Source organism: Dermochelys coriacea, chromosome 11 (assembly GCF_009764565.3).
Source record: "Dermochelys coriacea isolate rDerCor1 chromosome 11, rDerCor1.pri.v4, whole genome shotgun sequence".
Classification (NCBI taxonomy): Eukaryota; Metazoa; Chordata; order Testudines; family Dermochelyidae; genus Dermochelys; species Dermochelys coriacea.
Genome location: NC_050078.2, coordinates 4,946,093 through 4,972,079, shown reverse-complemented (window position 1 = coordinate 4,972,079; position 25,987 = coordinate 4,946,093). Strand labels below are relative to the sequence as shown.

Sequence of the window (25,987 nt, the reverse complement as noted above, 5' to 3'; positions counted from 1 at the left end):
ATTTAGCTGCTAAAGATTCCCTTGCTTGAATAATCCATTTCAAAAATTAGATAAGACTAGAAAGACTCCAAAAACAACATTTAGATAACCTTGAAAAGTTCTCCACTTCACAGTCCATCATCTCTAAAAGGAGGCAAATTCTTTTGAAGCCTCCTTGGGGGAGGGTCCAGGAAAGGAATCCGAGTACACAGGGTGAGCTGTCTGAGCCCTTAGTACAAGGCAGAAGCTATGAAAACCTCATTCTGCAAGCCCTAGAAGTGTTTCTTCCCCTTGAAGCTTGCCAATAAAGATGCTCGTTGGAGAATCTCATTAAAATGTGAGCCTACAGAAGCTGAAAAAAGTTTGAACTGGAGAAGCAGGTGGTGGTTCAGAGAGGACTCCTAAAACTGCTATCAAAAGAGTGTGCTAGTATTGAACATAAGAACGGCCACACTGGGTCAGACCAAAGGTCCATCTAGCCCAGTATCCTGTCTTCTGACAGCGCCAATGCCAGGTGCTCCAGAGGGAATGAACAGAACAGGTAATCATCAAGTGATCTATCCCCTGTTGCCCATTCCCAGCTTCTGACAAACAGAGGCTAGACACACCTTCCCTGCCCATCCTGGATAATAGCCATTGATGGACCTATCCTCCATGAATTTATCTAGTTCTTTTTTAATCCTTTTTTGAATCCTGAGTCTTGGTCTTCACAACATCCTCTGGCAAAGGAGTTCCACAGGTTGGTGGATTTCTGTTTTATCCAAAAGGGCAGGTTAAAAGGGAGGCGAGAAGGCACTGGGAGTCAGGAGTCCTGGGTTCTATTCCTGGCTCAGCCACTGACATGCTATGGCATCTCAGGCATGCCACTTCCCCTCTGACCCTTGGTTTCCTCATATGCAGGATAGATTTTAAGGCTAAAAAGGGACCATTTAGATCATCTAGGCCAGTGGTGGACAACCGGCGGCCCGCACACAGTTCATCAGGGTCATCCGCGGGCGGGCCGCCAGACAGTTTGTTTACATTTGCAAGGCTGCCTGCAGCTTCCAGTGGCCGCGGTTCACCGTTCCTGGCCAATGAGAGCCGCAGGAAGCAGCAGCCAGCATGTCCCATGCAGCCCGCGTCACTTCCCGCAGTAAGACAATCTACCGCAGTAAAACAAACATTGTCACCTCAGCAGTCTGAGGCCATAGATTGACCAGTTCATTAACATAAACGAGCGCTTTTGGTTTGAAGAATCTTTCTTAAAAAAGACAAACAAACAAAGCATACCCATGCTAACACAATGATCACCACTAGAGTGAACCCAGAACAGTCAAACTTAAAGCAAATAACTACTATACTAAAGTACTGAAAGCAGGGGAAATTAAAAAAATTGATATTCCCTCCCCCCACTCCCCCGCACACATTCAAAAAAGAAAAAAGCTGCTTACCTGTTGTGTTTCAGCACTAGCTTTACCTTTCCATAGCTGACAGTACACAGCTACAAACACACAAGAACATCCATTAGGAACAAGCAATTCAGATTCAGCATAATAAAGCAGTGGCTGATTTAATGACAGCACGTTTGTGTGTGTATACAGAAATACAGACACACAACCTTTGCTGCGTAACCAGAATAATTCACCAAGACTAGTACAGGATCAATAAGAGTCAGAACAAATGAGAAGTATAAGGGAGAACTGAAATCAGTCAACTCTGCACGCACAGGATTGCTGAGAGCTGCTGCAAAATAGATGGGCATCAAAGATGAGAGGTCTTCAAGAAGTTTTACAGCCTATTATGGATTACGTAAAAAAAAAATGGTCTTCGTTACCATTAAGAACTGGATGCTTTGAAACATCGGAGCAATTCCTCCCCTGAATATAGAAGAGATGGGAACTCATCTATCCTACAATATAGCGTCAGAGACTCCAGGACAACAGTCTCATTGTCAAGTCTGGAATCTTTGGTAGTATCTGTCTAAATGGCAGCTTGTTCACAAATATTTAGGGCTATGCCATGTCATAGCTCACATGCTTCTGCACCTCACAATCCATATCCAGAAAGACCTGGAGGACCCAGACAGGTTATACCTATTTGCTGATAACAAGACTGGTTACAACAACAGGTGCCTGGCAATGTCCACAATAGTTTTTATTTGTATTATCATAGCACATAGGAGTACAATTCAAGGACGAGGACCCTGGTGTGCTAGATGAACGAAAAAAGACAGCCCCTGATACTTGCTAAGGTTGAAAAGGCACAATCCTCACTAAGGAGCATGTCTTTTCTTGGCTTAAAATAAATTACATTTTTATTATTTTCAGAGAACTGCCTCCAGCCAACCAATGTATATTAATTTCCATTATTATGCAATAACTACGTTTCATTAATGCAAAGCTACGATTGCTCAGTTAAATTAAGATTCTTATAGCAGTGTTAGCTCTGCCACACTGCGCAGCTTGAATAGCCTATGGAATACTTTCCATCAAAAATAATAAGATTTAGTTCCTAATTCCTGATTAAGAGTGTGTTTTCTACACTACTTTTATGGCTAAATGTGTAGATTACTGTATTTCTGTTAATATAAAAAATACTTTCAAAAAAACATACAGGATGCACAACAGAGGTATGTTAATACATCTTTTGGATCCTTTACTTTGGCATTTCTGACTTTGATTTTAATAGAGCAACCTCAACTATGCATTAACTTACTATTAAATGCAAAAAAAATAAGCAACTCAGACACTGTTCTATAGTGCAGATTTGTACCTTTTGACAATGTGACGTTTTAATGCATATAGCAGAGGTGATTCCAAATTTGGGGCCAGATGCTGCAGCACTTACTGACTCCAATTAAATTATTTACATGAACAATGGTTACAAGATCAGACCTTTACATGAAATTTTCTGTTTGTGGGTCAAACCTATTTATAAGGTATTTTCAGTATTTAAGACATGCATACATGTTGCATGGAGAAATCAATCAGAAATATGTAATTTTGATGTCCAGTTCCAATCTGTCACAGCCTGAAAGCTATGTTTCTGATGCTATCCTAAGGGTAAAGGAAGAAGATAGGATGAAGAGCATGCTTCCCTGAATTCTGAAACCCAGCAACAGAAGAGAACAGGAGTATTAGAGACATGAAAAGACAATGGAGAATGACTCTCTACTGAAACGGTCTTACCTTGATAAACTGAATTATTCCATCCGGGACACCAGTCTTGCTCAGCTTTTGCAAATATTCAGTGATGTCACTTGTCTGTAAACCAACACTGACAGCAGCATAAAGCGAGTAAGCAGTGAGTTTGTATTCGTGTACATGGGTTGGCCTGCAGACAGGTTCAGCAATAGCAACCAGAAAATCCTGGGCATATTTGTAAACAGGAGAAAAGGCTTCCAGGAAAACATGGCCATCAGGAGCCTAGAAGACAGAAAAGGAAGAATGTATTAAAGAAATAATGAGGTTGTGTGAGAAAGACAGAAAGCCCTCTCTACTACTAGGATTAAGGATACACTATGCAAAGGGACCATTATTATTTAATGGACAGTATATCATGGGGCATCAAAAAGTTGCTGCTGTTTCAGTGTGAGAGCCATATATGGAAGAAAACTAATCTTACATTCAAGACGCAAACAAAATAAATCAGCAAAAAACTCGAGGCCACCTTGAGGTTCATCTAATCAGTTTCACTATTACCAATTTTCCCATCATAGAGCATCAAGTGAGAGAAAAAAGCTTTTTAAAAATAGAAACATGTGGCTGTAACAGGGTGAATAAAATTGATGATTTAAAAAGTCAGATCTTTTAAAATTAAATACAGGTTTATTGTTAAAATAATAAACCTAATTAAAATTGGCAATTTATGTTAAGGCCTAAACCAATCATAATCTGTTAAAATAGTTTAATGAAATACAAACAAACAAACAAACAAACGTTTGCTGCCAACTTTTTAAGAAAATCCAACCACTGAACTGGTGGAAGTCACTGGCTAAGCATCTGGGCCACAGTTTGCTGAAGTGTTTAAGCCAGTTTTGGACAGCAGTAGCAGAGCGAATATTTTCTTCGTTTCAGTTCATGCAACTACTTCAGTTCATGCAACTAGTTCTTTCAAAATTAAGAAATCAATGGGAGCTGAAAAAGCAAGGAAGTTTGTTATCCTCTTCCAGTCTATGAATAAAAACTGGGATGAGATCTACTAGTTCTAAAGGCTTGAAGGACATGGTGACCAGAAACAATCAGTTCAATTCGTTAACTACAGATCATAGTTCCTTCGCTTAATAAATCAGTTTTAAAACTAAAATCGGTTTTGATAAACTTTTTTCTTATGTATCCAGCACATTTGAAGTAGTTTAAATTTAATAAAACAAAATAATATGCTGTTTTTGTGCTTGAATTGAATTACCATCCAAATAAAGCTTGACACAAATCACAAGTAAAAAGTTAATTGTCTACTAAATAAGAAATGCACCATTCACCATTTCTTAACATAATACAAAAATTAAAATTGAGAATGCGAATACATGTAAGTTAAGCTACATAACTGCTTAAATAAATGTGTATAGATAGTGTATCCTGGTTAGCACCAAGTGTAGTGTAAAGGCTATATTAGTTGCAAATCAATGTGTTTAACCACCAATAAAAATAAACCTCTCTTTAGGAAAATAACTAACTAAAATGTACAAATGCAAAACACGGTTAAAATCGACAATTTAAATCAAGGTTTCCTGCTTGCTGAGTTAAATCGTGTTGACTTATATCAATTCACCCTGGGCTATAAAACCACAAAAACTGACGGGGACTCAGAGCTAGGTATAGTACCAGAACCTCCTTTTAACTCATTTTCTGCAAGTGACCAGATATTAATTTATCGGTATGTCTTTAATGCATTCAAGTGTAAACACCCCTAGAACTGATGAGGTTTTTTCAGTCTGACATATTAATTTTCTGGTAAGACCACATACAAACTATTCGAGAGGAGTCATTATGCTAATCAACAGGTTTCAGAGTAGCAGCCATGTTAGTCTGTATTCGCAAAAAGAAAAGAAGTACTTGTGGCACCTTAGAGACTAACAAATTTATTTGAGCATAAGCCATCCGATGAAGTGAGCTGTAGCTCACGAAAGCTTATGCTCAAATAAATTTGTTGGTCTCTAAGGTGCCACTAGTACTCCTTTTCTTTATGCTAATCAAAGTCTTGAATCATAACAGCAATACACACTGACTCATGGGATAAGAAGGAATGTCCTCTCATGGATCAGTAACTGGTTGAAAGACAGGAAGCAAAGGGTAGGACTAAATCATCAGTTTTCACAGTGGAGAGAAGTAAACAGTGAGTGGTCCCCAAAGGATCTGTATCGGGACCAGTGCTGTTCAACATATTCAATGATCTAGAAAAAGGGGTAAACAGTGAGGTTGCAAAGTTTGCAGATGATACAAAATTACTCAAAATAGTTAAGTCCAAAGCAGATTGCAAAGGGTTACAAAGGGATCTCACGAAACCGGATGACTGGGTGACAAACTGGCAGATGAAATTCAATGTTGATAAATGCAGAGTAATTCACATTGGAAAACAATCCCAACTATACATATAAAGTGACTGGGTCCAATTTAGCTGTTACCACTCAAGAGATCTTGAAGTCTTGGATAGTTCTCTGAAAACATCTGCTCAATATTCAGCGGCGGTCAAAGAAGCTAGCAGAATATTAGGAACCATTAAGAAAAGGACAGATGATAAAATAGAAAATATCATACCACCACTAAATAAATCCGTGGTACGCTCACACCTTGAATACTGGGTGCAGTTCTGGTCGCCCCCATCTCACAAAAGATATATTAGGATTGGAAAAGACCAAAAAGAGTGATTAGGGTTACGGAACACCTTGCGTATGAAGTGAGATTAAAAAAAGACAGGGATTGTTCAGCTTGGAAAAGAGATGACTGAGGGGGGATATGAAACAGGTCTACAAAATCATGACTGGTGTGTGGAGAAAGCAAATACGGAAGTGTTATTTACACCTTCACATTATACAAGAACCAGGCATCACACAATGAAATTAATAGGCAGCAGGTTTAAAACAAATGCAAGGAAGTACTTCTTCACACATCACGAAGTCAGCCTGTGCCAGACGACACTGTGAAGCCCAAAACCATTATTGGATTCAAAAGAGTATTAAATAAGTTCATGGAGAACAGGTACATCAATGGCTATTATTGAAAATGGTCATGTAGGCAACCCCATGCCCTGGGTGTCCTGAAACCCCTGTCAGAAGCTTGAACTGCATGATAGGGGATGGCTCACTCGATAAATTTGGTTAGTTGTGAAAGGGTATTTAGTGGGAGAGCCTCCCAACCGACCCTTGCAGGCCATCTGTTTATGCCCTGAAACACAAAGTTGGCTTTCCTCAATAAGATCATAAAAATGGCCATATTGAGTCAGACAAATGGTCCATCTAGTCCAGTATCCTGTCTTCCAACAGCGGCTGGTGCTAGATGTTTCAGAGGGAATGAACAGAACAGGGCAATTTATCGAGGCAGGATTAAGTAATATCTAGACCATCCCTGACAGGTATTTGTCCGACCTGCTCTTAAAAATCCCCAGTGATGCAGATTCCACAACCTCCCTAGGCAATTTATTCCAGTGCTTAACCACCCTGACAGGAAATTTTTCCTAATGTCCAATCTAAACCTCCTTTGCTGCAATTTAAGCCCATTGCTTCTTGTCCTATCCTCAGAGGTTAGGATGAATAATTTTTCTCCCTCCTCCTTGTAATAACCTTTTATGTACTTGAAAATGGTTATGTCCCCTCTCAGTCTTCTCTTCTCCAGACTAAAGAAACCCAATTTTTTTTTTCAATCTTCCCTTTTAAGTCATGTTTTCTAGACCTTTAATCACTTTTGTTGCTCTTCTCTGGACTTTCTCCAATTTGTCCTCATCTTTCCTGAAATGTGGCGCCCAGAACTGGACACAATACTCCAGCTGAGGCCTAATCAGCGCGGAGTAAAGCGGAAGAATTACTGCTCTTGTCTTGCTTACAATACTCCTGCTAATGCATCCCAGAATGATGTTTGCTTTTTTTGCAAGTGTGTGTGACCAAGTTCCTCCTCTGCCTTGGTGGGTCCTGTGCTTTTGGTGGATTTGCTCTCCTCAGAGATTGGCGGCAGCCCTCAGTTTGGCTGCTTCTACTAGAGGCTCAAACATGCCATTCACTCAGCTAACCTCATCACTGGTCAGCATGGGGGAAACGGAGAACGATCTCCGCAGTCTCTATTGTTCCACCTAGTGGGTTGGGGACAGGCCAGATCCCTTTCCAAATTAGCCCTTCCTTTCTGGTGTTGCTCACAGACCAGGTCAACTCCTCCTGTGTCCAATCAGAAGTTTGCGGGGGGGAGGGGGGAAAGAGACCCGGGCCTGCCCTTTATACCGGGTTCCAGCCAGGGCCCTGTGGATAACAACCGTCTACAATGTCTCCTGTATCAGCTGTGTGACAGCTACAACTGCCTGGGTTACTTCCCCATGGCCTCCCCACCAGCACCTTCTTTATCCTCACCGCAGGATCTTCCTCCTGAAGCCTGATCACACTTGTACTTCTCAGTCCTCCAGAAGCATGCCTTCTCACTCCCTGCTCCTTGCACATCCTCCACTAACTGATGGGAGGTCCTTTTTAAACCAGGTGTCCTGATTAGCCTGCCTGCCATAATTGATTCTAGTAAGTCTTAATTGGCTCCAGGTGTCTTAATTAGCTTGCCTGTCTTAATTGGTTCTAGCACATTCCTGATTGCTCTAGCACAGCCCCTGCTCTGGTCACTCAGGGAACAGAAAACTATTCATCCAGTGGCCAGTATATTTGCCTTCTACAGACTCCTGTACCCCACTAGTCTGGGTCTGTCACAAGTGTTACACTGTTGACTCATAGTTAGCTTGTGATCCACTATGACCCCGAGATCCCTTTCTGCAGTACTCCTTCCTAGGCAGTCATTTCCCATTTTGTATGTGTGCAACTAATTGTTCCTTCCTAAGAGGAGTACTTTGCATTTGTCCTTATTGAATTTCATCCTATTTACTTCAGACCATTTCTCCAGATCATTCTGAATTTTAATCCTATCCTCCAAAGCACCTGTAACCCCTACCAGCTTGGTATTGCAGCAAACTTTATAAGTGTACTCTCTATGCAATTATCTAAATCATTGATGAAGATATTGAACACAACTAGGCCCAGAACCGATCCCTGCTGGACCCCACTCATTATGCCCTTCTAGCATAACTGTGAACCACTGATAACTACTCTCTGGGAACGATTTTCCAACCAGTTATGCACCCACCTTATAGTAGTTCCATATAGATAGCATTTTCCTATTTGTTTATGAAAAGGTCATGCGAGACAGCATCAAAAGCCTTACTAAAGTCAAGATAAACCACATCTACCACTTCCCCCCATCCACAAGGCTCCCTTATCTTTCTAGGTACAGAAGTTAAGCTGACTGGTCTGTAATTTCCTAGTGAGCTGTAGCTCACGAAAGCTTATGCTCTAATAAATTTGTTAGTCTCTAAGGTGCCACAAGTACTCCTTTTCTTTTTGCGAATACAGACTAACACGGCTGCTACTCTGTTGTCCTTATTTCCCTTCTTATATATGGACACTATATTTGCCCTTTTCCAGTCTTCTGGAATGTCTCCCATCTTCCATGACTTTTCAAAGATAATTGCTAATGGCTCAGATATCTCCTCAGTCAGCTCCTGGAGCATTCAAGAATGCATTTCATCAGGCCTTGGTAATTTGAAGATATCTAACTTGTCTAAATAATTTTTGACTTGTTCTTTCCCTATTTTAGACTCTGATCCTACCTCATTTTCACTGGCATTCACTATGTTAGACATCCAATCGCCACCAACTTTCTTGGTGAAAACTGAAACAAATAAGTCATTAAGCACCTCTGCCATCCTCTCATGCCATTCTAAACTAGGACTGTACCAAAACTTTAAAGTTTGTTCAGAAAGTTTTACACGGGCAAACTCGCACCAAAATTTCTATCTACCTGGAGACACACGATACGTTTTTGTCCCCCCCCCCCGTCCCCATGGCTCTCTATTAGATAGCAGTAAGTGAAGCATATTTTGAAATGGCTACGAATCGTCCTGCATTCCCAGCTTTTCTCTGGGGAAAAAATATTGATGGGGCCTTCCAGTTTTAACCTTTTACCTCAAACCTCATTTGTACCATATTACAGAGAAAGGTATTTGCCTAGATAACATGAATCCCTCCTCTAGATCTCCAATGCATGTTGTTCTATGTCCATTGTTAGCAATCTAGGGCAGAGACTGTCTCACTGGCTATGTTTTGCACAGCATTTGTCCGTATTGTTGGGTCTTATGCAAAATTTTCCTCCTCACAGTGTCCCTTTCTAAGTCTACCTAATTCAAACTCACTGCACAGCACTATACTTCATTCTCCTTTGTTATCTGCCACAAACAAAAGAAGTCTTTTACAAAGCCGTTTAATGGGACTTACCACCCAGAGTGGACGTGAGGAATGATCACCCTTTAGAAGCATCTGGAGTCTGTAGTCTTTTGCTCCATACTCATCCACTTTGATCCCAGACTCTTCCACTTGCTTCCCTGCTGCAGATGGAACAGCTTCCTGAGACTCTCTACCAGGAGTTTCATCGTCATCATCATCATCATCATCGTAATGCCGTTTCTTAGATTTCTTCTTATCTGAAAACAAAGTCACAAAAATTAAAATATAAAATTTATCTACACCTTGATCAGTTAAGATCCATCAAGAAGACAAGGCACTGTCCAGATCTGTAGCCAAGCGAGTCAGACATCTATTAAAAAAAAAAACTAAAAACCTACATTAAGAGATACTTGCTGGGAGGTTATTGATATGATAGGCATCATGGAAACTTGGTGTAATGAGGATAATCAAGGAGACCCAGTAATACAAGGGTACAAAAGATATGGAAAGACAGGTCGTGCTGGTGAGGGCGTGACACTACATGTGAAAAAGCAAAGAGTCAAATAAAGTAAAGATCTTAAATGAATCAAAGTGTACCACAGAATGTCTATGGATAGAAATCCCATGCTTGAATAATAAGACTATAGCAGTAGGTATATACTACTGACCACCTGACCAGGATGGTGATTGTGAAAAGAGATTAGGTAGCCTACAAGGTAGAAATGCAGTTTCATGGGTGATTTCAACTATCCTCATACTAACTGGGAATATGTCAGCTCAGGGAGGGATGCAGAGATAAAATTTCTAGACACATTAAATGACTGCTTCTTGGAGCAGCTTGTCCCCGGAACCCACAAGGAGAGAGGCAATTCTTGATTTAGTCTTAAGTAGAACACAGGATCTGGTTCTGTTCATCCTGAATATAGCTGAACTGCTCAGTAATAGCAACCATAATGTAATTAAATTTAATGTCCTTAATTGGGGGAAAATGCCAAAGAACCGCACTACAGAAACATTTAACTTCAAAAAGGAGAACTACACAAAAATGAGGAAGCTAGTTAAATGGAAATTAAAAGGAACAGTCACAAGGGAGAAATGCCTGCAAACTGCATGGACACTATTTAAAAATACCATAATAGAGATTCAAACTAAAGCTATATGCCAAATATAAAAATAAAAGTAAGAGGACCAAAAAAACGCCACCATGGCTAAACAAAAGAATTGGTTAGATGCAAAAAGACATCCTTTAACAATTGGAAGTCAAATTCTAGTGAGGAGTCAGAAAAGAGAATAAACTCTGGCAAGTCAAGCGTAGAAGTATAAGGCAGGCAGGCCAAGAAACAATCTGAAGAGCAACTAGCAGGAGACAAAAACTAACAGCAAAAATACTTTTTAAGTACACCCAAAGCAGAAAGCCTGCCAAATAATCAGTGGGGTCACTGGACATTAGAGGTGCTAAAGGAGCACTCAAGGAAGACAAGGCTGTTGTGGAGAAGCTAAATCAATTATTTGCACAGCAGAGGATGAGGGGGAAGATTCCCACATCTGAGTCATTTTTTTTTTTTTTTAAGATGACAAATCTGAAAAACTGTCTCAGACGGAGGCGTCGGTAGAGGAGGTTTTGGAAAAAAGTCACCAGGACCAGATGACATTCACCCAAGAGTTCTGAAGGAACTCAAACATGTAATTGCAGAATTACTAACTGTGGTATGTAACCTATCACTTAAATCAGCCTCTGTATCAGATGACTGAAGGGTAACTAATGTAACACCTACTTTTAAAAGAGGCTCCAGAGGCTATCCTGGCAATTACAGGCCAGTAATCCTAACTTCAGTACCAGGTAAATTGCTTGAAACTATAGTAAATTACAGAATATCAGATCAGAACACAGACAAACATAATTTGTTGGAGAAAAGTCAACACAGCTTTTGTAAAGGGAAATCATGCCTCCCCATCTACTACAATTCTTTGAGGGGGTTAAACAGACACATGGACAAGAATGATCCAGTGGATATAGTGTACTTGGATTTTCAAAAAGTCTTTGACAAGGTCCCTCACCAAAAGCTCTGAAACAAAGTAACAAGTCATGGGATAAAAGGGAAGGTCCTCTCGTGGATGAGTAACTGGTTAAAAGATAGGAAACAAAGGCTAAGAATAAATCATCTGTTTTCACAATAGAGAGGTAAATAAAAGGGTCCCAACAGATCTGTACTGGAACCTGTGCTATTCAACATGTTCATAACGGGTGTGGAAAAAGGGGTGAACACTAACATGGCAAAGTTTGCCGACAATACAAAATTATTCAAGATAGTTAAGTTCAAAGCAGACAGCAAAGAGTTACAACAGGATCTCAGATTTCAGAATAGCAGCCGTGTTAGTCTGTATTCGCAAAAAGAAAAGGAGTACTAGTGGCACCTTAGAGACTAACAAATTTATTAGAGCATAAGCTTTCGTGAGCTACAGCTCACTTCATCGGATGCATTTGGTGTAAAAAACAGAGGAGAGATTTATATACACACACACAGAGAACATGAAACAATGGGTTTATCATACACACTGTAAGGAGAGTGATCACTTAAGATAAGCCATCACCAGCAGCAGGGGGGTGGGGGGGAAGGAGGAAAACCTTTCATGGTGACAAGCAAGGTAGGCTAATTCCAGCAGTTAACAAGAATATCAGAGGAACAGTGGGGGGTGGGGTGGGGGGGGGGAAGAAATACCATGGGGAAATAGTTTTACTTTGTGTAATGACTCATCCATTCCCAGTCTCTATTCAAGCCCAAGTTAATTGTATCCAGTTTGCAAATTAATTCCAATTCAGCAGTCTCTCGTTGGAGTCTGTTTTTGAAGCTTTTTTGTTGAAGTATAGCCACTCTTAGGTCTGTGATCGAGTGACCAGAGAGATTGAAGTGTTCTCCAACTGGTTTTTGAATGTTATAATTCTTGACGTCTGATTTGTGTCCATTTATTCTTTTACGTAGAGACTGTCCAGTTTGACCAATGTACATGGCAGAGGGGCATTGCTGGCACATGATGGCATATATCACATTGGTAGATGTGCAGGTGAAGGAGCCTCTGATAGTGTGGCTGATGTGATTAGGCCCTATGATGGTATCCCCTGAATAGATATGTGGACAGAGTTGGCAACGCGCTTTGTTGCAAGGATAGGTTCCTGGGTTAGTGGTTCTGTTGTGTGGTGTGTGGTTGCTGGAGAGTATTTGCTTCAGATTGGGGGGCTGTCTGTAAGCAAGGACTGGTCTGTCTCCCAAGATCTGTGAGAGTGATGGGTCGTCCTTCAGGATAGGTTGTAGATCCTTGATGATGCGTTGGAGAGGTTTTAGTTGGGGGCTGAAGGTGATGGCTAGTGGCGTTCTGTTATTTTCTTTGTTGGGCCTGTCCTGTAGTAGGTGACTTCTGGGTACTCTTCTGGCTTTGTCAATCTGTTTCTTCACTTCAGCAGGTGGGTATTGTAGTTGTAGGAATGCATGATAGAGATCTTGTAGGTGTTTGTCTCTGTCTGAGGGGTTGGAGCAAATGCGGTTATATCGTAGCGCTTGGCTGTAGACAATGGATCGAGTGGTATGATCTGGATGAAAGCTAGAGGCATGTAGGTAGGAATAGCGGTCAGTAGGTTTCCGATATAGGGTGGTGTTTATGTGACCATCGCTTATTAGCACCGTAGTGTCCAGGAAGTGGATCTCTTGTGTGGACTGGTCCAGGCTGAGGTTGATGGTGGGATGGAAATTGTTGAAATCATGGTGGAATTCCTCAAGAGCTTCTTTTCCATGGGTCCAGATGATGAAGATGTCATCAATGTAGCGCAAGTAGAGTAGGGGCATTAGGGGACGAGAGCTGAGGAAGCGTTGTTCTAAGTCAGCCATAAAAATGTTGGCATACTGTGGGGCCAGGCGGGTACCCATCGCAGTGCCGCTGATTTGAAGGTATACATTGTCACCAAATGTGAAATAGTTATGGGTGAGGACAAAGGACAAAACAGGATCTCACTAAACTGGATAAGTGGGTCACAAGATGGCAGATGAAATTCAATGCTGATGAATGCAAAGTAATGCACACTGGAAAACATAATCCAAAGTACACATAAAAAACGATGCATCCGATGAAGTGAGCTGTAGCTCACGAAAGCTTATGCTCTAATAAATTTGTTAGTCTCTAAGGTGCCACGGGTACTCCTTTTCTTTTTGCGAATACAGACTAACACGGCTGCTACTCTGAAACCTGTCATAAAAAACGATGGGGTCTAAATGAGCTATTATAACTCAAGATAGATTTTGGAGTCATTGTGGATAGCTCCCTGAAAACATCCACTCAGTGTGCAGCAGCACTCAAAAAACCTAACCAAATGGTAAGAACCAGTAGGAAAGAGATTGATAAAAAAACCCAGAAAACATAATGCCACTATATAAATACATGGTACACCCACACTTTGAATACTGTATACAATTCTGGCTGCCCCATCTTTAAACAAAAAAGAAAAAAAAAAGATGCATTCGAATTGGGAAAGGTACAGAGAAAAGATAGGGGCAACAAAAATGATTGGGGTATGAAACAGCTTCCATACAAAGAGAGATTAAAAAGACTGGGGCTGTTCAGTTTAGAAAAGAGATGACTAAGGGAGGATCTGATACAAGTCTTTAAAATCATCCATGGTGTGGAGAAAGCAAATAGAGAAGTGTTATTCATCCCTTCACATAATACAAGAATTAGGGGTCCCCTGCCAAAATTAACAGGCATCATATTTAAAACAAACTTAAGTACTTCTTCACACAATGCACAATCCACTTGTGGAACTCATTGCCAGGGGATGTTTTGAAGGTCAAAAGCATAACAGCGTTCAAACAAGAAATAGATAAGTTCACAGAGAATAGATAAGTTTGCACAGCAGAGGATGAGGGGGAGATTCCCACATCAGAGCCTTTTTTTTTTTTTTTTTTTTTTAAGATGACAAATCTGAAAAACTGTCTGAGACAGAGGTGTCGGTAGAGGAGGTTTTGGAAAAAAGTCACCAGGACCAGATGATATGGTTAATAATGAATGGTTAATAACCAAGATGGTCAGGGAGATAACCCCATACAACTAGATTGTGTCCCTAAACTTCCAGCTGCCAGAAGCCGAGACTGGACAACAGGAGGTTAAATCACTCGAAATTGCCCTGTTCTGTTCATTTTTTCTGAACTATATGGCACCGGCCACCATCAGAAGACGGGATACGGGACTAGATGGACCACTGGTCTGACCCAGTATGGCTGTTCTTATGAGCTTAGCTCCTGGTTGGCAGATGAAGAGGGATCTGCATGTAGGCCTCTTTGGCCCCATGGTATTTCTCCCTCCCACCCCACCCCCCACTGTTCCTCCGATATTCTTGTTAACTGCTGGAATTAGCCTACCTGCTTGTCACCATGAAAGGTTTTCCTCCTTCCCCCCCCCCCCCCGCTGTTGGTGATGGCTTATCTTAAGTGATCACTCTCCTTACAGTGTGTATGATAAACCCATTGTTTCATGTTCTCTGTGTGTGTATATAAATCTCCCCTCTGTTTTTTCCACCAAATGCATCCGATGAAGTGAGCTGTAGCTCATGAAAGCTTATGCTCAAATAAATTTGTTAGTCTCTAAGGTGCCACAAGTACTCCTTTTTCTTTTTGCGAATACAGACTAACACGGCTGCTACTCTGAAGCCTCTTTGGCAGGAAGACTTGAGATAGCAATTTAGAAGTGGGGAAAAGGAAAAGTCAGCTTCTACTCAGATTATTTTGTACACATAGGGTATGCCTACACTACAAGCACTACAGCAACACAGCTGCTGTCATGCCACTGTAGTACAAAAGAAAAGGAGTACTTGGGGCACCTTAGAAACAAACAAATTTATTTGAGCATAAGCTTTTACTACATGCCACTGTAGTAAAGACACTTACTAAAGCCACGAAAGGGGGGTTTCCATTGCTGTACTAAATTCACCTACTTCAGAGGTGGCAGCTAAGTTGAGGGGAGAATTCTTCTATTGATCTAGTGGTGTCTACACCGGGCCTTAGATCAGTTTAACAACGTCGCTTTTCACGTGAGTGACATATCAGGTGGACCTAAGTATTAGCGTACATCGGGTCTTAGCTTTCACAAGTAGCGATCCCTCAACTTTCCCAATGGCTCTTCGCTCCCTGGATTTCAATCACACCCACCGTCAGTTACAGGGGCACCAAGCACAACAAGGTTACTTAATGTGTGCCTACTACAGTAATCACCAAACTTGCACACCGATAGCAGGGCTCCCTCGTGCTAGGTGGCGCATGGGTGTGCACACGCGAGGCATGCACAGACACCTGCCAGGCACCCGCACACACACTCACCTGCCACACACAGACACACGGGCACCTGCCACGCGCCCGCGCCCGCGCGCCCGCGCGCACCTGCCACGCGCCCGCACGGACGCGCGCGCCCGCGCCCACCTGCCACGCGCCCGCGCGCACCTGCCACGCGCCCGCGCCTGTTAAACGCCCCGTCTAAGAGCTACAGCTCCGGGGCCCGGTTTCCAGGCGGGAGGGGAAGCCGGGCGGGGGGCAGCTCCCATCGCCCCGCAGGCGGCGCGGCCTGTCGGGGGACCCCGGCTACGGCAGGTCCCCACCGGCCGGGGGAGGGGGGGGGCGCTCGCGGGGAGCGGAGCCGTCGCGGGAGGGGGTCTCACCTCGCTCCCGCCGGCCCATCGTCACGGCCCCGGCCGCGCCCGTCGTCACCACCGCGGGCCCCGCCCACCCGGCGCCTGCCCCGACCGTCACTTCCGGGACGAGGCGCCCCGTGGCCTGTCTCCTAGCAACCCCCGCCCCGTATAGCCCCTCCCCTCACGCCCCTCGCCCCGGCATCCCGCCTCCCCATCCCCCGTCCCCCGCGCTCCCCGTGACCCCACAAATACCCCCCGACACCCGCCCTCGCATCGTCCCCCCCCCCAGTCCTCATGTTCCCCCCGTGGGTCCCCATTACTCCCCCGGCACCCCCCCAGCCCACCGCCTCTTCCCCTCCGCCCCCCCAGCGCCCCCCGTCTGCATCCCAGCAGCCCGCATCACCTCCCCCCCACTCCCCCGGCACCCCCCGTCCCCACCCCAGCAGCCCGCCTCTTCCCCTCCGCCCCCCCAGCGCCCCCCATCCGCCCCCCAGCAGCCCGCATCACCCCCCCCACTCCCCCGGCACCCCCTGTCCCCACCCCAGCAGCCCGTCTCTTCCCCTCCGCCCCCCCAGCGCCCCCCGTCTGCATCCCAGCAGCCCGCATCACCCCCCCCACTCCCCCGGCACCCCCGTCCCCAGCCCAGCAGCCCGCCTCTTCCCCTCCGCCCCCCCAGCGCCCCCCATCCGCACCCCAGCAGCCCGCATCACCCCCCCCACTCCCCCGGCACCCCCGTCCCCAGCCCAGCAGCCCGCCTCTTCCCCTCCGCCCCCCCAGCGCCCCCCATCCGCACCCCAGCAGCCCGCATCACCCCCCCCACTCCCCCGGCACCCCCGTCCCCACCCCAGCAGCCCTCCTCTTGTCCTCCACCCCCCCGGCGCCCCCCATCCGCACCCCAGCAGCCCGCATCATCTCCCCCCCCACTCCCCCGGCACCCCCTGTCCCCACCCCAGCAGCCCGCCTCTTCCCCTCCGCCCCCCCAGCGCCCCCCGTCTGCATCCCAGCAGCCCGCATCACCTCCCCCCCACTCCCCCGGCACCCCCCGTCCCCACCCCAGCAGCCCGCCTCTTGTCCTCCACCCCCCCGGCGCCCCCCATCCGCACCCCAGCAGCCCGCCTCTTCCCCTCCGCCCCCCCAGCGCCCCCCATCCGCACCCCAGCAGCCCGCCTCTTCCCCTCCACCCCCCCAGCGCCCCCCATCCGCACCCCAGCAGCCCGCATCATCTCCCCCCCCACTCCCCCGGCACCCCCTGTCCCCACCCCAGCAGCCCGTCTCTTCCCCTCCGCCCCCCCAGCGCCCCCCGTCCCCACCCCAGCAGCCCGCCTCTTCCCCTCCACCCCCCCAGCGCCCCCCATCTGCACCCCAGCAGCCCGTCTCTTCCCCTCCGCCCCCCCAGCGCCCCCCGTCCCCACCCCAGCAGCCCGCATCATCCCCTCCACCCCCCCGGCGCCCCCCGTCCGCACCCCAGCAGCCCGCATCATCCGCCCCACTCCCCCGGCACCCCCCCGTCCCCACCCCAGCAGCCCGCCTCTTCCCCTCCACCCCCCCAGCACCCCCCGTCCGCACCCCAGCAGCCCGCATCATCTCCCCGGCACCCCCCGTCCCCACCCCAACAGCCCGCCTCTTCCCCTCCGCCCCCCCCAGCGCCCCCCATCCGTACCCCAGCAGCCCGCATCATCTCCCCCCCCCACTCCCCCGGCACCCCCCGTCCCCACCCCAGCTGCCCGCCTCTCCCCCTCCACCCCCCAGCAGCCCGCATCATCCCCCGTCCCCACCCCAGCAGCCCACCTCTCCCCCCCCCCACTCCCCCGTCCCCACCCCACCCCGAGATCTATTTTAAAAAGTCTTTGAAATGAGTAGGGAACCATCCATTGTGCAAATTGTTCACCCGCAGCCTTAGTGATTACTTCCGTTATCGTCACCCCCCAGCACGTTTTGTCAGGCACCGAGGTGCTGGAACAATGTATATGTGGATAGTGGGGGTGCTGAGAGCCACTGAACCAAACTGTAAACTCTGAATATGATGGAAACCATTTCAAGCCAGGGGATGCAGCAGCAACTCCAGGTCCAGCCCCTATGTCAGTCACGCTCAGTGCATTCCTTCCATTGAAAGGTGCTCTAGGTACAGCCCATGCAGCCTGTCGTCTTTGTACAGCACCTTGCACCAGAGGGCACTTCCCAGAAACAGCTCTTGTTTGACTTACAACAGATGTTTTTAGAAAAAACATTATCTTGATTTTAAAATGGCCAGCGAGAGAGAATCCACCCCCACTGTTGGTAAATTGTTCCAGTGGTTAATTACCCTCAGCGTTAAAAATTCACACCTTCTTTCCAGTCTTCAGCGTAGCAGCCGTGTTAGTCTGTATCCACAAAAAGAAAAGGAGGACGTGTGGCACCTTAGAGACTAACACATTTATTTGAACATAAGCTTTCGTCAGCTACAGTTCACTTCATCAGATGCATTTCCAGTCTGAACTTTAAGCCAACTTTAAGCCATTGGATCTTGTATACCTTCGTCTGCTTCATTAAAAGGTACCATTATAAAATAGATTAAGCTCCTTGAGTCTATCACTATAAGGCAGATAGCTACTGTTTCTACTGAAGTGTGAGGATGTGAAGCATTATATTAGTGAAGATTACTTAGAGTTCTAGTTTTGCTCCCAATTATTTTTAAAAGTTGTCCCTTTTCCACATGAAAAATTCTAGTTCTGAATGACAGCATACTTTAAGCCAGCTCCATTCTTACTTCCTTAAACTCAGAACAGATGTTGTCTCTCCCTTGCCTGGTATGGTCGTTAAAAATCCCTCAGCATTTTTGCAGAAATGATAGTTCCAGGCAAAAAAAGTTAAATTTAGGTGACAAGTCCCAGTCCTGCAATTTACAATGCACAGACATGCTGCTGCAGCCCCATAGAGCCCTGTTGATTTCAATGGGGCTTCAGGCAGTACACTGAAAACTGCAGAATCAGTGCCTTAGAGAATATCAGTTAAAACTAAGTCATATAAGTAAGTCACAAATGGACTACATTTAAAAAATACTTTTATACTTATTGTCAAGCTCTGGGACAGTCACAAGGTTGCACTACATCAAAAAGCTGCCGAATATCTGCAATTTCTCTCCTAATAAAGCTCTCCTCCCCAATTCTGAATATAGCCTGAATATTCCCTTGTTTGTATAAAGAAATACCCAAAAGTCAAATAAAAACATACATAGTAAAGATGTCTTTTCCACCGTTCTACAACAGGAGTGTGTCCTTGCAGATGGTATTTCACATAGACAGCTACCTGGTGGAGCTTACTCGTGTCTAACAACCTCCTTTCGGCATGAGCAGGAGTTGAACACTGTGCTCCTGGTTCCCATCTCAGTTACGCAGGCCAATTTTTACTGTATAACAAAAATCGGAGGCATTTGCTTTACAGCATGAGAGGGTGTTCGTTTTTTATTTCCCCCATCTTTGCATTTATAAGAGGACCTTTGTAGATTTAAACATTCTAGCTCATGGATGTTGAGAGATGCTTTCTGTACCCTTACTAGCACGTTATGTACTTTGCTTTCCTTTGAACAGACTTGTCTAGTGTTGCAGGCAAATGTAGGATGTGAAGTGTGTAAATTTGCTGTTTTGAAAACATAAAATAAATGAAGGGAAATACAAATTGGAAATAAATATTTTGTTTTATTAACACTCAAAGTGCCATTATCTATAGTCGTTCCATAGTTCATAAGGTTACATCCAGTAAACCTCTGCACCATAACCTTTCAAAAATGAATAAAAATTTGGAAGAAAAAGCAATCTTTCATTGTGCTAATTCTTGCAGGTCCTCATGCATGATCAACCTAAACAAAGATGTGTACCAACAATATACAAATTTCATATAAACAAAGTCATTGGTCAAACACAAAATATAAACATGGCTTCTTTTACATCCGATACAAAAAAAACCCAACCCAAACAAAATAAAAGCCATTTATCAGCAAGAAAATAAAACAGGTAAATACATAAAAAAGTAAAAAAAAAATCAAAAAAGTTTTTTATACATTTTTACAAGCACAATTTTGAGAATGTAACAAAGTCAAAATGTGCATGAAAAGTGGAAGAAACCACACCGTACCAGGCAATTAGTAGGTCCTTTGTTTGACAGAGTATACTGGCTCTTTTCCTAAACTATGGATTTAGAGACATTCAACAGTGCACTGTATACCTAGCATGAGAATTTTTACTTGGGTATCACTTTAGACATTATACAGGATTTTTATTTTTTTTTAAGCCACAAAAATGTTAATCAAAATGGAAGTCAAAAGTTTGACTGGTATTCTTGAAAGGAGTAAGCCACATTTTTAAAGCACGTTCTTATCTCATGTGCCAATCAATCAGCAATATAGTAACATGCTTTATCTTTTCTAATACCAGAAAACTAGAAATGGGAAAGGATAAAGAAAGAGAAGCATTAACATTACATGTAACACAAAGAACAGGAGATGGAAAAATCTGATTTTTCCAAGATTGATTTTTCCCCCCCACACATTTTTTCAAGTAGCTCTGAGAATTCAAAGATTGCTTTCCCCTTTTCACAACAGTGTATTTTCTCTGTATCACTGACACGCTAGCATTTTGGTTTTTTACAAAATTCTTAAACAGAAATCCCACTGTTGTCCCTCCAGAGTGTTTTAATATACTTCTAAGTACAATTCATGTCCAATTTTGGAAATACAAATACATTTTGAATGATTAAAAACAAAATTAAAAAAATATTTTCTGATCAGCCAGCTGAAAATATATTTATCTAGTAAATTATCTCTCAAAGCTTTTATATATTTAATTATTCTAACTAAACGTAGTACCCTTAAAAAACAAGTTCATAAAAATGTAGAAATGAAACTGTGGAATAAGACAACTGGGATATTTCTGTATGTGCGTGCGCGTACGTACACACACACACACAAACACACACACACACACACACACACACACACAGTTCATATACAGAATTACAAGTATACTTTGAAGTTGGGAAAGTTGTTAGACACATTATGGAACTAGTAAGCAATGCTCAACTCCTGAGTTCCTCAACCAAGATATAACCATAGGCTAATACACTTTTACACAAGATATTCCATTTAAAGCAGCAACAGCAGTGCAGTTACTGATAGCAACATCTCAAAAGTAATAAAAAAACATACATCCAAACAGTAGTACATTGCACACATACTTGATTCTCATACGCCCATCAACAATTGGTCAGAGTATTAAATCAGTGTACAAATTAAACATTTTCAAAAATGTGCAAAAAAGTCAACATTGATAGAAAAAAACACCTTTGTGTATACATTACAAACTGTGCCCAGCATTCAACTGAGAGTAAAAACATTTACAGAGAGAAACTGATAGATTAAATATAGAGAATTTAACGGCTACATAAAAATGTACATTAGATCAAAAGGGCAAATTTACACATTTATTCATAGCATTGTGAAAATTAAAAAGCCTACTTTCAAACTTATCCAAGTCTCCAACATTTATTTACAATGATATTCCATTAAATGAACTGTGTGACATCTGAGATGGCAGACAAGTTTTAACAAACCATTTACATTTTAGAATGAATGACATCAAGATTTAAACCAGTATTAGCGAAAGATAAACACAGTGAAACTGACAAAAAATGCAATGCTTGTCTTTATATCCACATTTATATATTCTTGGGGGAGGGGGAAAGAAGATCTATTATAGGGGGAAAAGATGCAAAACTTTCTGAAATATTTCCCACCTTACATTCAGTGCAAACCCATATTATCTTTTTTCTCTCCTCCCCACAAGGAGCGTGATCCTGCAATCTTTACCAGCAGGAGTCCCACCAGCATAACAGCTGAATGATCAGGTCCAAATTTTCACTAATTTTTATCCAGTTTTTCTCCCCTTTTAAAAAAATGGAAAAAAAAAAAAGCTAGTCAAAATGAGCCTACTAAATTCTGTCCTTTCAATACATGAGAGGTCAACTGAACTACACCTTTAATTGCTACAGATTTTCTCCAAGGTATTGCTTAAATATGATCCAAAAAAGGTACTGAAGTAATGCCAAAGAAATTTAAAACATAAACCAACCAACCAAAGGTTAAATGCAAAAGCACTCTTTGTTCCTGATGTGGAGTTTAATGACTTAGAAATCCTATCTTGGGGGAAATTCTGCTCCCTCCCGTGTGCATTCGTGGCTCTCCCCTTAAGGGCAGTGGAAGTCCCTTGTATCTAGGGGTGAGATTTGGCTCTTAAATTAAAAGGACTGCTTCCCGCAACAACCTCAGAAGTCTTCTGGTTTGCTATGGCACTATGAGCAGTTCAGATCATAAATCTACTTTTCTTCATGGCTTTCCTTAAATGCCCCCAAGCTCAAACTTGGCTATAAAGAATGTCATAGGAAAGGAATTTAATCACCAAGTTTGTGCATTATGTTAGTGATGTCAATAAGATTGTGTAGATCTTTGTTCAAACTTTTCCTTTTAATGCTGGAATGAATTTTACATCTCAAAACAGCAACGAGGAGCCTCCAAACCTATCCTTAAAAATGGGCACTGCTGGACATAACTTTTACTAGTACATGTTTTATTCTATTTAGCAATAGTTTACTGGTAGTTAAGATGAATAACAGTACTAATCTATGAAACATCACTTTTAGCTCTTGTAGAGGGGATAGAAAAGCTTTGGTTTTTTAAGTGATTTGACACTGCATACTTATCATGAATACAAGATAGGAAGTTCCCAGCAATAAGAAATGGTATGGCCAGTAATACCTTTGCTAATCCAAAAAACACTATATGGGTTTGCATTCAAGCACACAAAAATATGCTTTTTTATATTCTTCATGATAAAGTTTAAAGAACTAGAACGATTAAAAAGCTAACAAATACATTTAGTTCTAAACAACTGTAGATCTGACCAATTTGCTCAAGTCTCTGAAACTGCAGTTTGACACTAGTCAATGTTGTCTGAAGGAATGGCTTACTACGCTGCACTGCACCTTCTGCTTCTAGCGGGAAAGCTTTCATTCAAGACAATGGCAGAGTTAGGATTATTTAAAAGAAGAGAACACAATATCATTGGAAACAAAGGTAGCTCATTTGAACTATCTGCTAATTTGTACAGTAGTATTGGCTCTGTCTTAACACTTTTCTTAGCCAAACTTCCTTTATTATAGTACAGTACCACGTATAGCAAGTGGCATGTCTAAGCCTATGATCTTGGGCAAGTTATCTAGCCTACATCTCAGTTTTCCAATCTGTAAAATGGGGATGACACTAACATCCTTGTTGGAATGTTTGTACAGTACTCTGAAAAAGGAGAGCACTGTAGGTGCTAAGTATTTTTATCATTTAAAAACAACTGTAGTAAATTCTCAACCTAAAAGTCTGCTACAGATACTAGTTAAAGTACAACTTTTGATGCAGTTAGTGAGTTCTGCCTTGGAAACTTGCATATATTTTTAAAGACTATTTTGGTGGCACTGAATAATTAGACAGCCATATGATTTAAATATGGTGTCTATACAAAAAACAAAATTAAGGCATACAGATAAAAAGGCACTAGCTGAAGAGACAGCTGTTAAATTATTTTTCAATATTATAACCAAAAGGACAGTTTAACTCAATTCAAAACGTACCCTGAACTATTACACAAAAATTTTGCCTAAAAAAATTGGAAGGAATTATGTATGCATAAAGTATGGTTTGTGGTTTAGCTATAACCATACGGCTACTGTAGATGTGCTGAAATTCTATTCACAATTCTTTTTTGTAAAGTAAGCATTTTCTTAGAATCATCACTGCACATCATTTCCCCCTTAGACAGGACTGAATTTGTACCAAAGCACATTGTTTGTTTTTACAAACGGAGTCTGTGCCAGCCAGCAGTTATTCATATTTTTCTCCATTTCAATCAGATAGAAACCAGCTTATTAAAAAATACACAGTAAACTGTAGTTTAATTAATAAGCTTATTTCTGACTGGCTGAAGTACAAACCTACCTGTTATATAAGCCAATAAGAATGCAGCATATCAGAATTATGCAGAGACTCACTATTAAAACCAATTTACAGACAAGTGGTTAAATATTTATTACTAAACAGATGTAACAGAAATAAAGTCAGTGTAATAAAAAATAGTTGCCAGATCAATAGCTCCTGATTTGAAAATAAGCATTTATCCTCTCTCAATAAATCTTGACACTTGTTTTCTATAAGTCCAGTTCTGCTTTGGCATTTACATAGGAGGAGACCAAAACTCTGTGACAACATTCTGTCCCACTGACATTTTCTCATAATTGGACGTAGTACTCATAAGTTAATGATTCTAAAATACTCTAATGTTAGTTGGTAGGTTATTCAAAGTGGCGCAGAGAAATCTTGCTTCATGACCCTCATCTTCAATGGGATTTTAACCATGCAGCTCCATGCACCTTCAGAATTATAGACATAAATTGCATTAGTTATAGTGCCAGTGATGTGCTAGATGCCTTATGGAGATGGAGGGATCTACTGTACCATCATTAAAAGCAGACAACGCAAAAACCATTCTACCTCAACATGATCTTACCACGTTTCCAAAAATGCAACATGCAAGGGAATGAATGTACTGCCTGTTTCTCAAAAGGCAGAATTTGACTAGCTTCAACAGTTCCTATTTCTAGCTCAAAATATAGTTTTATTTTATACAAAAAGAAAAGGAGTACTTGTGGCACCTTAGAAACTAACAAATTTGAGTATAAGCTTTCGTGAGCTACAGCTCACTTCATCGGATGCATGCTTATGCTCCAATAAATTTGTTAGTCTCTAAGGTGCCACAAATACTCCTTTTCTTTTTGCGAATACAGACTAACACGGCTGCTACTCTGAAACCTGTTATTTTATACAGTAAGTGTTTAAAAGGTTATACATAAGTAGCTTAGATCAGTTGGGAGGTTCTCCCAAGGGTAAAAAAAATAGTTCGGTCCTTCTTGTGATTCATATGACAAGATCTAAAATCATAAACAACTGGTGAAATTAGTCATAATTAAAGAGGTATTATATTGTCTCAGTAGCTTTCTGATATGTCCAACAATTTACAATCCAGGTGGAATTATATTTTAAGGGGGAAACTATGCCTAAAAGTTTTTAAAACTTTGTATTATTCTGCAAGTTCTCTCTTTTCCCAATCTCAAACAAGTTTACCATTGTCAAGACAGAAAGCAATCTTTTAAAAAGGCACAAAAGCAGCAGTCTTGATTTTTTTTGTTTTGTTTTCCAGTCACAGCTAAGAAATGACACTGCAGCATAGAGAAGCCAACTCTGCCTTGCAAACAGGGTATATTTTTAAAAAACTTCAAGCTTCAGAGAGTAGTTTCTTTTATTGATCCAAGAGTATCTTTAAAATTTCTGAGTGCTGCAGTTAAACCTGATTACATTTTCCCTTTAAAGTTCATTTTTTTGTACTTTTTGGTAATATAAACAAACTTTCTTACCCTTTCAGATACCACCGTCTATATATGTACATTTTCAGCTTGGCTTTTGGTACCTTCTTAATTCGTTTGAAATCAATTTCAGATATATGGTTTGTACATTATGTAAACTATTAGTCTACAGTAGAACCTCAGAGTTTCAAACATCTCAGGAAAGGAGTTTGTTCATAACTCTGAACAAAATGTTATGTTGATTCTTTCAAAAGTTTACAACTGAACATTGACTTAATACAGCTTTGAACCTTTACTGTGCAGAAGAAAAATGCGGCTTTAATCATCTTAATTTAAATGAAATAAGCACAGACAGTTTCCTTACCTTGTCAAATCTTTTCTTAAAACTTTCCCTTTACTTTTTTAGTAGTTTACATTTAACACAGTACTGTGCTGTATAGTATTTGCTTTCTTTTTGTCTTTGGTGC

The 25,987-nt window shown here is 42.4% G+C and overlaps 1 protein-coding gene across 2 annotated transcripts in view; it reads right to left on the bottom strand.

Annotated features, from left to right (window-relative positions):
• ERCC3 (ERCC excision repair 3, TFIIH core complex helicase subunit) overlaps positions 1–16,243 on the bottom strand; it is a 52,014-nt gene extending 35,771 nt beyond the window's left edge. The window contains exons 1-4 of one of the 2 annotated variants that reach the window (XM_038422275.2): positions 16,113–16,243; positions 9,470–9,675; positions 3,147–3,383; positions 1,410–1,459 (exon numbers count right to left, since the gene is read on the bottom strand). In XM_038422275.2, coding sequence (XP_038278203.1) covers positions 1,410–1,459; positions 3,147–3,383; positions 9,470–9,675; positions 16,113–16,131 — 512 coding nt within the window. In that variant the 5' untranslated portion in view covers positions 16,132–16,243. Of the gene's footprint in view, positions 1–1,409; positions 1,460–3,146; positions 3,384–9,469; positions 9,676–15,777; positions 15,829–16,112 lie in introns of those variants that run through there. The other variant, XM_043504897.1, reaches the window with a different exon arrangement.
• Positions 16,244–25,987: the final 9,744 nt, after the last annotated feature.